Source organism: Echiichthys vipera (genome assembly GCF_963691815.1).
Source record: "Echiichthys vipera genome assembly, chromosome: 19".
Lineage (NCBI taxonomy): Eukaryota > Metazoa > Chordata > Actinopteri > Perciformes > Trachinidae > Echiichthys > Echiichthys vipera.
The window spans coordinates 12,714,618-12,727,709 of NC_139844.1; the positions used below are offsets into that span (position 1 = coordinate 12,714,618).

The window sequence follows — 13,092 nt, forward strand, 5'->3', positions numbered from 1 at the left end:
AACACTTTTTGAATTTGTTTAAATCCGTTTACATGGCTTTATTCTGTATTTCCTTTTTAATTTAATGTACAGCACATTTTTTACTATTTTTCCCCCCACATTTTTTAACTATAGTCGGACATACAAACACACAATACAATTTCAGAGAGCAGAATCAATCACAAAGTATATATACACAAGACATACATACATACAACACACATTGACAGCTTATAGCATACACAATTTACTTTATCCTCTATTTTAACTAACTGATTGACTTCAAGGAAGTTCATCAAATACATTCAGTCAATTTTTACAATTATCTATTAGGGAACAGGGGTTGAGAAACTAAGAACATTTGCTTATGAATGAAAAAAGTCCCCAGAATGCAGTGGTGGGAAGTAACGTAGTACCTTTACTCAAATACTTGTACTTTAATTGATAAGTTCCATTTTATGCTACTTTACACTTCTACTCCACTACATTTATTTGGGAACTTTAGTTACTAATTACTTTACAGATTCAGATTATTAATACAAAATATCATCAACAAAAAAAATAGCAAATATTGTTTGAGATTAAGCAGTTTATAAAGTAATAAAATTAGACCCACCTTTATCAGCTGGAACATTAAAGTGATATTTACATGAATCAATCAATAATTATCATCTAATAACATAATATTATAGAATGGGCCATTCTGAATGATGACAACTTTTACTTTTTGTACTATAAGTACATTTTTTATGCTAATACTTAATACATAATTAAAAGCAGTCCCGTTGCCAGGTTGGTCAGACCCGTCCCAGTAGCCCAGCGTAGTCTGTTTGAGCCTGTTTGAACCCATCCTCTCCGGCAAATCACACCATAAAAAACAAGTATTGCAGAGGAGTTTGACTGACGGTTAGCGTTTGCCGTTACAGCTAAGTAAACATGAAAGTTAGCTTACCGGTCGAGGAGAAACGTAGCCATTTGGGCGTGCGTTTTAATGCCGTTGAACTCCTTTCTCTCAGTCCAGCGAGTGAATGCTTGGCCTATATTGACTCTGGTTTTTGCCCGTCTCCGGTCACTCAGCTGCTGGGACAAAAAAGCAGCTGCAGGATCGGCAAACTCCATTTAACCCATTGCCAGCCTACAGTAGCTGCACCCAACAACAGACAAACCTGGCAACCAGCACTGCCGGCTGCTATTGGCTGGTACGATGAAAACAGAACGTGACAGGAAGTCATTGTGAAACCCATAGTTCCCTTTAAAAATAATAATTCAGAATATATAATATAATAATAATATTTTTTAATGGAAAACCAATACTTTCATTCTGTACCCCTCAAAACGTCTTTTTTTCTTTTAATAAAGATTCTACATATTCAACCTTTAAGTAAAATTTTGAATGCAGGACTTTTACGTGTAACAGAGTATTTCTACAGTGTGGTATTACTACCTTTACTGAAGTAAAAGCTCTGAGTCCTTCTTCCATCATTGCCAGAATTTACACAGAACTTTTAAATACGTTTGTGTGGGAAATGAAATGTGCTCAGCCTGCAGTTACTCCTCCACACCGACAGGGGCAGAGCCTGCGGGGCGGGGCGCTGCTCTCGGTCCCCGGCAGTGAGCGAAAGAGGAGGGGGCCTTTCCTTCTCAAGTGAACACATCGACCATTGAGGATAAGTTGAAGACAGCAGAGCTAAAGGCGGCTAGTCCTAAGAGAAGACAACCCCTTCTTATTGAAACACAATCACCTGCCGGATCACACCTTCATGCTCCGTCACAGCCGGGACGTCTGAGTGTGTCGGCGGGTGTGCTGCGCCAGGTGTCGGGCCACGGAAAGAGGGAAAATGACATCTTTATCATGGAGGTAACGCTGGAGACCAGAGAGTAACGTTAGCTAACTGGAAAAACATGTCATGTTAAAAGAGATTTTAGGTGTAGACAAGCTCGGCCGAATGTTTACTGACGTATTTATATATACATTGTATTGCACTGACTGTGTTTTGGATGTCTGCAAACAACCTGAAGTGAAACTGAACGGTTTGTGTACATTTAGTTAAACATTTCATTTAAACTTGGTTGTAATTTACCTACAAATATGAGTGGGGAAAAATACATCACTTATTTTTAAGTATATCTTAAAATAAACAAATATTTAAAAATATATGCTCAAAAACAAACAAGCAGAAAAGCAACAAATGAATAAACAAATGAATAACATAGAATATGTCAGGGGTAATTAGAGAATTTAGAATAAATAAATTGTAAACATTAAATAGGGAGTACAAGCTTACAGTTTTGATGAAGTGATTGTCTTATTTAACACTTATTTATCTTTTTTGAATACATTAAAGGTAGGTCTTACTTTGGCGAATTTACAATTGTCAGTGTAAAAGTTTGCAAAGAATATTATGAGATTGATGATATCAATATGATATAATTTGATTATGCTCTTTTATAGTATCATATCTGATAAAGCCAAAATAGTACATTTCCAGTAATAGTTCAGTTACAGGTAATATTGTACAAAATAAATGTATAATAATATCTTGCCGCAGATTGTAGGTTTGTATAAATGTTCAGTTTGTGTTCATAAACCGGTGCATCATTACTTTGTTGCTTACAATGTTTTTTATAAAATGTCAAAGAAACGGTGTCCCCGTGGTGTCAAAAAGGCCATCGCTGTTATTCAAAAATGGTTAGAAGCAGATGAATCATCTTAATTCGCATTGTACTTAATTAATTTGCTTCCTCCCTTACACATATCCAAACAACAAATAAAATTAAAGTAGTAACAGAAACACATAGACAGTAGGCAGCAGTAGGCAAATAGTGTGAATGTACAAAAATGCTTTTAAAACTGAAGCTGGAGTTAACGCTCTAAGTACCATTAGAGGGACCATATTCATTAACACTCATCAAAATACTGCATGTGAGTAAAATCATTGCAGTGGCAATCTGGCTGAAAGTCCTGGACAGGTCACAGAATCTGATGGGTCACAGAATTTGGCGCTGCACCGGTCTGAATGTGTTTACAGTGATTATATTAATGTATCCAGACCACACCTGCCAGCAGCTAGGTAGTAATGATAGCATACTTATGAGGGATTGGATCATCTCATTCTCTTTTTTTTAACATGGAAATATTGCGTTTTCTCTCCATATTATCTGTTGTCATTTATTCATAGAAGACACAAGCACTGACTCTCGCCTCAGGTACATTTTTGGCGTCTCTCTCTCTTTGTGCCTGTGGTTCAGCAGCCTGTGGGTTTGCCGTCCAGTCAGTGCAGTGCATTCCTCCATGTAATAAATTGCTTGTTCAGAGCCCAGGTCTCTCTGCAGTAGGCTACTGACTGACCAGGCCACAGCAGAGTCCCACACAAAGAGGCTCTGTGTGAGTCAGCCTCACAGCCCCCCTGGGAGGAGGCCCGGCCTCACTTTCAATAGGATACACACTCAGTGCCACGACAGCAAGGAGCACACCTTTTTCATAGGAAGCTAGGTTTTCATCACAGGTGTGCTTGAGTTATCAGTGTTACTTAAGATGCTTGTGGGGGTGGGTGATAATGAAGCTCATCTTTTTAACAGTTTAACAGGTTAGGGTTGTTTTCTGAGATTCCATACCTACCTACCTACCCTCTTGCTAGCCTAAATTGTGCATGAAGACCGGTCAGTACGGTTAGTGCTTATTTGCATGCGAGTACCAAGCCCCCAGGCACGGAGCAAAGCTGTGAAGTGATTTACACATTGAGACTGCACAGAGTATTGCAACAATCTTGTTCGTTGCGTGATGCACACTGACTTCGTACACAATCCTTGGCTCACAGAGGCTTGAATGGGGGGGCATCTTTGAATGTGGTATCAAATACATCCATTTTCATACGTCTAATTATGTGGCTTACTTTTTAGCACCGGAGGGAGTTAAAATATGGAGAAAATAACCCTAGTGATGTCATCAGGGTTATGTCGGCTACAGTCTCATGAAAGATGTTATTGCATTATTGGAGGTGTAGGATCCAGGGATTTTAAAGGTTGATTCAACCGTGGGACAGAAATATCTTGTCGTCTGCTACAGAGATTCTTAACTTTATAAATGCAATACTAAATAGCTGGAGAAGCAGTTTCGCTCTTGCTGTCATCACTGATCCCTTTGCAGGGCAGCACCTTACATTACAGTTGCTTCTGCTTCAAGACCTCTGTTTAGAAGCAAGATAACACGAGAAAAAGTCAATATGATTTAAACAAATTGTGAGGACGAATGTGAAAAATCATAAAGCTGTAGTGAGGAATCCAAAACATGTAGGTCACTTATGTTCAAAAGAGTTGAAAAAAATATAAGAAATGCATGATAGAAATTAGTGTTACAGGGTACAGAATCCAGTTTCCGTTTGATGTTAGCTCTTGATGTCAAATGCAATGTGTATTGTAAAGTTTATGCATAATAAACTGTAGCTTCAGCCTACACCTGCTTTGAATTTTTCATGTTGTGTGATTGTGTTCTATTGTTTTCAGCTGTGGTATTTGAGTAATTGCCTTCCTTGATGGTATAGGCTATAGTTTCTTGCCTTATTGTCTCTATTATTGATTGTGAAATAGATTTCAATTCCACAATAAAGAGACTCCAAATGGATTCATTAGATTGTATCCATCCAGCGTGACGAGGATGAAAGCTGAAATGCTAACCAATTAACTTTTAAACCTCTGTATTGACCACTTTGGTGATGTGCTTTTCTTATAAGCTATGTCAACAGACATAAAAATAGACTTTTCCTATCTTTACCCACGATCATCAGCATTGTTATGAAGGGTAGTAATGTAATGATGTCTTGGTAGTATTAGCTCTATTACAGAGATAACATTGAATCATTTTGTCTGTTATGTAGTTCACATGTGGCCTGATCTACCATGTTACCCTGTAGGGCTTGGCCTGCACTTGTGCTGCATCTCTTCGCTTCCACTGCTTCGGCCGATGAGTCCTCACTACTGGAAGGCTGGCACGATGTCTGGTTCTTGCGTTTCCTTGTCAACGTGCTGGGATACTCCACCATCATCATCCCTGGCTACTTCCTCATTAGCTACTTCAAGCGCACCAATTACTTAGAAACAGGTTTGGGACTGTGAGATAGTGACAAGTAATTTGGAGATGCCAGTTAACAAACACAAACTTGTTTTTGTTGTTCCCTAACCCCCTTGATATTAAGGTAATTCATAATTTTTTAATATATTCTTTTCTGTTCTTTCAGGTAGTGGGACTTGCTTCCCTTTCATAAAGACCTGCGTGTTTGGCAGTGAGGCCAAAACAGGTCTGTTGGATGACGTGTCAGTTGCACCCAGGAACGAGGGCGATTCAGGCTCATCGGTCAGACAAATCGTCAAATTAATCTTTTGTGCTGCCGGACTTCAGGTGGGTATCCTGCTAGAAAATAGAGTCATTGAATACATACAGCTATATTTGGTCTAATGCTTATAACACCTTACTATGTTTTCTCTGTGTGTGCTACTGTGGGAGGGTTATTTTATGTTTGTTTTAGAGCTGGCTCTACTCTCCTCTCACTAGCTTAACAATGCTTAAATTAAGTTTGCATAAAGGGAGGTGCTGGTGAAGAGACACTGGTGCAGGTCAATAACCACCACCTATGGAATTGAGCTCTACAGTAAAATATAGGCCTTTCTTAAAGCTGCACTTATCAGTCTTTTTATGTTAATAATGGACCAAATGACTACATATAATGTTAAAGGGAGTGTGCACTACCTACCCCACTGTGCACCAGCTGCCCAGCACCAAACAGCAGACAACGTTAAGTTGGTGGAAACCAAAACCAGCTTCAAGTGAAACACAATTCCAAATGAGTGATAATATTGCGGTTGGCTGTATAATTAGGAAAACTGTTTGCTTACATGCTCACCAGAACTACACATGACTTCACATGCCACATCAAAGAGTTATTTGTCCTCGCAATCATTCCTCCTCTTCATAGTGGCCATGAAGTGATCCCTACCTAACGCAGTAACACTGTGAGCAACAATATATCGTCATCCTGGTAGTCGCATGTTGGTTTATGTGTCGTGTCCTGGTGACAATCCTACATTCCCCATAACTCACTATATATTGCTGAATAAGGTAACACAATGGTGATTGAGCCTATGGCCCTCTGATGAAAGTGATGAACAATAATTTCCTACTGCTGCAGCTTTACATTAAAAGCATTTAACTGGTTAAACACAAGTTTGCTTTTATTTTGAAGTAGTCACAGGAAATGCAATGTGTTTGTCAGTGAGCTTGACAATGATCGCAATCGTTTTTCCAAAAGTCTGTCCACAAAACAAGACGGTCATTTTCTGCATTTGTTTTGACAGTGGATCAGTTTGAAATATTGCAGAGGGTAATGGAACAGTCGGGAGCAGCCACAGAGAGTTAGATGAAGAGCTACAGGCCGCACACCTGTAACTTCTTGTACTTTCACTTTCATGGTTGCTCACAAAGCAATGGAAAAGGGCCAATTATTGCCTGACTCCTTTATTTAAACGACAATAGTTTGTTTTGCTGCCCACAGTATTCTGGGACATGTTAAAACGGCATGTGCTGTTACTACCAGTTAATAGGTTGTCGCTAAATTAACCAGGATTGCCACATAACTTAAACAGCAGAATATTAGAGTGCAGATTTTGTCCCCTTTACTATGAAGATTAGTCGCACTAGGAAGGGATCGCATCACAGTCAGGATGGAGAGGAGGAATGATTCTGGCGATCAGTCACCCTCTTTCCTGGTACAATGGCTGTATTAGGACAAACTTAAATAAATGTATGCTTCAAATACATAGTGATGTAGAAATAGCCGAAAGAAAGCTGAACCACCCAATGCAACAAGTTATATGTTACAAAATTTTAAAATCAAGTCTAACATGCAGTCTCCTCTTGAAAAGGTAAAGTCAGTTTTCTTATTCTCAGGCATCGTACCTAACATGGGGAGTCCTGCAGGAGAGGGTGATGACACGTTCGTACGGAGCCACAACTCCAGAAGAAGAGGGTGAGAAATTCAAGGACTCTCAGTTCTTGGTGTTCATGAACCGTATCCTGGCTCTGACCGTGTCGGGCCTGTGGTGCATCCTGTTCAAGCAGCCTCGCCACGGAGCACCCATGTACAAGTACTCCTTCGCCTCGCTCTCCAACATCATGAGCAGCTGGTTCCAGTACGAGGCCCTCAAGTACATCAGCTTCCCCACTCAAGTCCTGGCCAAGGCCTCCAAGGTCATTCCTGTCATGCTCATGGGTAAGATTGTCTCCCACAAGAGCTACGAATACTGGGAGTACTTTACCGCTGTCCTGATCTCCGTGGGCGTGAGCATGTTCCTGCTGTCCAGCACGCCCACCAAGCACCCATCCAACGTCACCACCTTCAGCGGAATCGTCATCCTCATCGGCTACATTGTCTTCGACAGCTTCACCTCCAACTGGCAGGACAACCTGTTCAAGTACAAGATGTCGTCGGTGCAGATGATGTTCGGGGTAAACCTGTTCTCCTGCCTCTTCACTGTCGGCTCGCTGCTGGAGCAGGGTGCCTTCTTCGACTCGCTGGCCTTCATGACACGCCACTCCGAGTTTGCCTTTCACGCTGTGTTGCTGTCAGTGTGCTCGGCATGCGGCCAGCTCTTCATCTTCTACACCATCAACCAGTTTGGTGCCGCAGTCTTCACCATCATTATGACCCTGCGACAGGCCATCGCCATTCTCCTCTCTTGTTTCCTCTACGGTCACGCCGTCACCATAGTCGGTGCATTTGGTGTTGCGGTCGTTTTCTTGGCACTTTTCTTACGGGTGTACGCACGTAGCCGCATGAAGTCTGGCCGGCGGTTAGCGCAGCCGCTCCCACAGAAGGTGTAGCACTCCTAAGTCGCTCAAAACTGGGAACTCAGACCACGTTTTCTGTGGTGCTTTTTTTGGGTCTATTTGTGTGTATCTATTGTTTCTTTTTACTGTTTTTCATTCATTCATTTATTCTTAGCAATGGTACAGAAAGGGATTTTGCAGTTTTGACTCTTACACCAAGATGCCCCCCAGGGGGTCCATGTGATTTGTCAGGTCAGCAGTCACAGAAGTTTTGAGTGCCTGTAAGATTGTCTTATACACAAGTCCCAAACCATAAACGTTAGAAACTCCGTCTTCATCTCTTTCACAGTTCAACAGGAGAATATTGTTTCTAAACCACCGTACGTGGCTTGTGCAGCCAATTGCAGGTTATTGTGACCCTGAATAATGAATGTGAGCTGTGTGGCTAAGCATTCATTTTCAGGCATTGATGACATTGCCCCTTACTTAACTTTTGTCCCAAATATTCGAACACTGTCAACTTCTTTAACGACAACGCTTTCTATCTATTGAGTTATCTTTCAGTCACCAGAGCCAGACGGTTATCTCACAGTCCTCCATGTTGGAGGTTAGGGGCCTTTATGGGTCTGAATGTGGGATTTTATCTTGTAAAGCTCTAAACACGGCCTAGAAACATGATTCACACATTACTATTTAATTTAAGGTTTATTAACATGTTCCAGTCTGTGTTAAAAGGTGATGAACAACGGTTTGCGTAATAATGAGCGCACTTCTCACAAATTGTATAATTTTACCTAGACATCAGCGAACCAGATGCTGCTGTCGGTAGTTTTTGCACGCCATTATTTAAAAAAAAAACTATTTTACTTAATGTTTTAACTTCGGGCTAAAAAGACTTGTAAATATATCTCTTAGACATTGTTTATTTCCAACGTGTCTGTTGTGTGCTTTTGTAAAAGGACTGCTTCATGTGTTTTCACCGTTAAGTGTGAATGTTTGAAAAAAAAAAAAATGAATGGATGATGATGCTCTTTGCTGTCATATGGATGTGAAGATAATGTAGGCCATGGGGGGTGTTTGCATAACAGAATGCATACAAGGGAAATGCAATGTTAACTGGTACCTTGTTTTTATCATTCTACTATTTCCTCTGGTAACTGGATTAATAATAAAACATATTAAATCAACAAGAAGTGAAGAGGTTTCATTTTACTGTTTCACTTTGCTTGTGCTACATGATTTGCTTCATGGTCAGTGCTGTTTGCTTTGCAGGTAATGCATTAACCTTATTTATTTCATACAGGAAACTACAACTCATGACTGTAAACAAGGTAAATAAAAGAGCAGACCATTTAAAGTGGGCTGGAATTGCCTCCACACGGCACTCTCAGACAGTAAAATACAGACTTTTTTTACTAACAGCAGGCTGGGCCGGTTATCAAAACACACAGAAGGAGAGTGACTTAATACATTGCTATATTTACATAGCAATTATTAGTTTGCTGCTACAGTATATTAATCCTCTGAACGTTGAGTAAAGCTCCTTTTAAAAACTAGGCTAAAGCCCTGATTATACTCCCAAGTGGACGAGCACATGGACAGCTGCGGACACCTGTAGGCTCTGTGTGGACATGCGCGTGCCTCCGACTTTGTCACGAAGCTACTGCGCTGCACTGGAAAACTAAAACTGGTTGCTCTATATGACTGTACGAAGAGATCCATCAATACCTGCATCTCAACAAATAATCTTTGAAACCTATACAATGACAAATGTAAAACAAAAACAATAAAACGCCAAACTACTGCCCTTCAGGTGGGCTCCAGAATTGGTATAAACAGAACTACTACACTTATTTGATGTCTGCTTGGGAGCATATTTCCAGGGCTTGTTGGGTGTCTGCTCAACAAGATGAACGGCTATAAAGAGTTGGCTGTCATCTGCATACAGGTTTTAATAGTTCTCTGCGTCTCTCGATGTTCCTTCCACTCCCTCCTGTCTTATCAAGACAGCATGTTATTTTCGAAACAAAGCTGCTCTTTGCATTCATCACTGATTCATAAACCAGACCACTATTATGATTCACTGAACATCAAACTGAAGATCGTGTTTGACTGTGAAATGTGAGAAAACATTTCCCCCTGGTTAATCAATCTCACAGCTGCTCGATGGGGGAATTTCCCCGCATCTCTCATTTCACGACGTCCTACACCCCATCTGGTTTGGAGTCACAGCGTCAGCTTCTCCAGTCCTCCTTTCAATAATGCAAATTACGAACAAGAGATATGGATGGGTTTGAGAGAACAACCAGTCACTCTGGGGTCTCGCTCTGACTGCAGGGATGAGTGATTTTAGTGTAACTTCTTTAGCCAGCACGTGGATCTGACTGTTTTGTCAATGCCCGGCATGACTCGGGAGCTTGCGGAAACTATCTCTGTATTCTGTTCATACCTCACAGAGCAGTTGAACTGGAGGGAGATTGTTGACTGTTTTCTGATTGATACCGTATTAGCTTTCTTGGTGAGATCGAGACAACGTAAATGTTTTGACGCTAAACATGAACCTACTGCTGGCTAACTTAGCTTAGCTAAAACACTGGAGACAGGAAAAAAGCAAGCCTGGTTCTGCCCTAAATTGACAAAATCCACTTGGGGTTACAGGAGTTATGTGCCAGACTACTTCTTGGCCCAGACCAGTAACTTAAAGTCTCTCACTGGATGCCTGTCGCTGCCCAATAATACCTTAACCCCATTTGTTCCATGCATGTGCAAAGATGCTTTTGGTTAGGCATTGATCTCAAACTGTTATGTTTTGGATAGCCCATTGTTCAGGGGATAGGACCTGAACAGTGCCAGTCAACATGCCCCTACGAAGAAATAGCCCGGTACATAACCCTTTGTAGAACACTTTATTTTTTACATTTTTTTAAACAATTAGTGAGCTTTAGATGTGCTAGTAGGTAGGTTGCCTTTGCAAAGAGCCAGGCTAGCTGTTTCCCTACAGTCTTTGTGCTAAGCTAAGTTAGCCTGCTGCTAACTTCAGGTTCATATTTTCTGTACAAACATGATTGGTATCAAACCGCTCATCTTATCATCATCAGGAAACTAAAGCCTATTTCCACAAATGTCGAACCATGAGGCCGCATTTCTAACCTTTAGCCCACCTCCACGCACTCCTTTACTGTACGTGTGGAACACAAACAGTGTGACCATGTGTGACTTTGTGTCATAAAGGTTATTTTTGTGGGTTGTTTTATAATTCATAATAGAAGTTTTTTTTTCTCTCGATTCGCTTCCTTCCTACTCAGTGTGGGTGTTAATCCTGCTCCTGTGTCTTGTACTGCCAAATTCTGAGAACTAACACTATGTCTGATGTGTGAAACAAAGTTGTTTCAGATCATGAGTAGTAATAGTGTTTTTTTCTGCACTGTAAATGTCATGGAAACGTAATTGCGCCACAGGATGGAGCGGTTGCAGCATATACAGTAAGCCCAAGCTACACCTTTTTATTTCATGTTATCTGCAGATCTCACTGATACAAAAACTGTTATTGCGAAGGCACGCTAAGGTGCATATTCACCGAAGTCATCATGAGATATACACACACACACACACACACACACACACACACACACACACAGAGTCAAGTATGTGGGACTGAATAACAACTCTTTTTAAGTAGGGCGTGCGGTCTTCCAAGCAACACATTTTGAGCCGTTTTCTTGGCATTTCTGTAACACAGTACAGACAGAAGAGATGACAGCATACAAAGGTCACAAGAATTGTGACAATGCCAGCAAATGTTACACGCCCACTGAAACACCAGGAACCCCCTCCTCAATTAAAGCACTCAGCAAATGTGGGTTCAAAGCAGATTTACACACTGGAGTGAAATGTTTCCACAGGAAATCTTTTGTTGAAAGCCAGACCACATGCACCTTTCAACTTCACGAGGGAAACCTGCGCTGACTCTCAATGAACGCAACCAGGAAATGACCTAAGTTCAGACTCAGGCAGCTCTTTAAAGTCCCAAATCAGGATATTTATTTGATTTTTTGGGGGGATTCTAAAGAGAACATCAATCTTCTCCGCGGTCCCAACTTTTAATATGCTGCAGATGTCAATTTCAATATCCGGAAGAGCCGAAATATGCATCAACATGTTTTATTGAACAACAATCTTTTACATAATAAGAGGTTAAGGGTCTGTTACATTTAACAGATCTGGTTTTAGACGGATCATGATATTCAGACTCGTATACTGTAACACTTTTTGGTTACGGACATTAGACTCCTGCATCCAACCAACATTTCTACGAAACTACCAATTATTGTTTTAGTGCATCATTCTTAAAAAAGCACAATTTTGTGTGTTTTAAACTGTAATTCACTTACTTTAAACTTTGTCTGGACACAGTCTTTATAGTGTCCACAATAAATATGATTATGTAGAATTAAGTAGCCGTAAATCTTACAGTCAAATCACATCTTAATTGGGAGCTGGTGTCCGTCCAGTTCTCATGGAAATAAAAATGTCAAAATGTTCATGTTCAACATCCTGTCCTGTCCTTTACGGACTTACAGACCAATGGTTTTGTTTTTTATTTTTTCAAATCACACTCAAGATAAATTTGGTTTCTAAGGTCAAGAATGAACCTTGAAACTCAACATAGTGTAAAAGAGATTTACAATGTTACATGTAAAATACATTATTTTTTACATTCACAACATAGTCGTGAGTACTGGATATTTGTTAAATTCTATTCCATATAGAGATTATTTGTAGATGCAGAAAATCAAATGGTGGTCAAGTTAAGGAGGCGTTAGGTGTCAAAAACACATGTTTTAGCGTGTTTCTGAATGACACAGCTGAAGTTCCCCACTATCATTTTGACTGGAGTGTGTGTGCGTGTGTGTTCAGGAGGGACAGACACCCACACTTCAGCGCTTTTACTGATGAGCCGAAAAGCTGCCACCGCCCCCTCAAATAATACACGACTTCCAGGAAATGTACTTCACATTTCCCTCAAAGAGCGATGATTCAAGAAACTCACCGACTCAGTTTATGGTTGTATTTAATGTGATTCTGCACGTGCCTTTGTAAGGCCATGCTGACTGACAAATGACCGTCATTGCTGGTAACACTTGATTTGTGAATGAGCATTTCTACAGTTCCTGACAGATGTGATATTTGTGTAACATTTGCATCACATCAAATGTCTGAAATTTGAATTTTTATTTCAGGTCCAACTGCCAGTGGGACACACACACACCACAGTATAAGGTGTGGTTAAGCAG

General features: G+C 40.6%; 1 protein-coding gene across 1 annotated transcript; it reads left to right on the forward strand.

Annotated features, from left to right (window-relative positions):
• Positions 1 to 1,638: 1,638 nt before the first annotated feature.
• On the forward strand, positions 1,639 to 8,942 carry slc35b2 (solute carrier family 35 member B2). The gene is made up of 4 exons (XM_083934627.1): positions 1,639 to 1,837; positions 4,890 to 5,077; positions 5,214 to 5,374; positions 6,920 to 8,942. Exons 1-4 carry the CDS (start codon positions 1,818 to 1,820, stop codon positions 7,850 to 7,852), a joined length of 1,302 nt encoding a protein of 433 aa, XP_083790753.1. The 5' UTR covers positions 1,639 to 1,817; the 3' UTR covers positions 7,853 to 8,942.
• Positions 8,943 to 13,092: the final 4,150 nt, after the last annotated feature.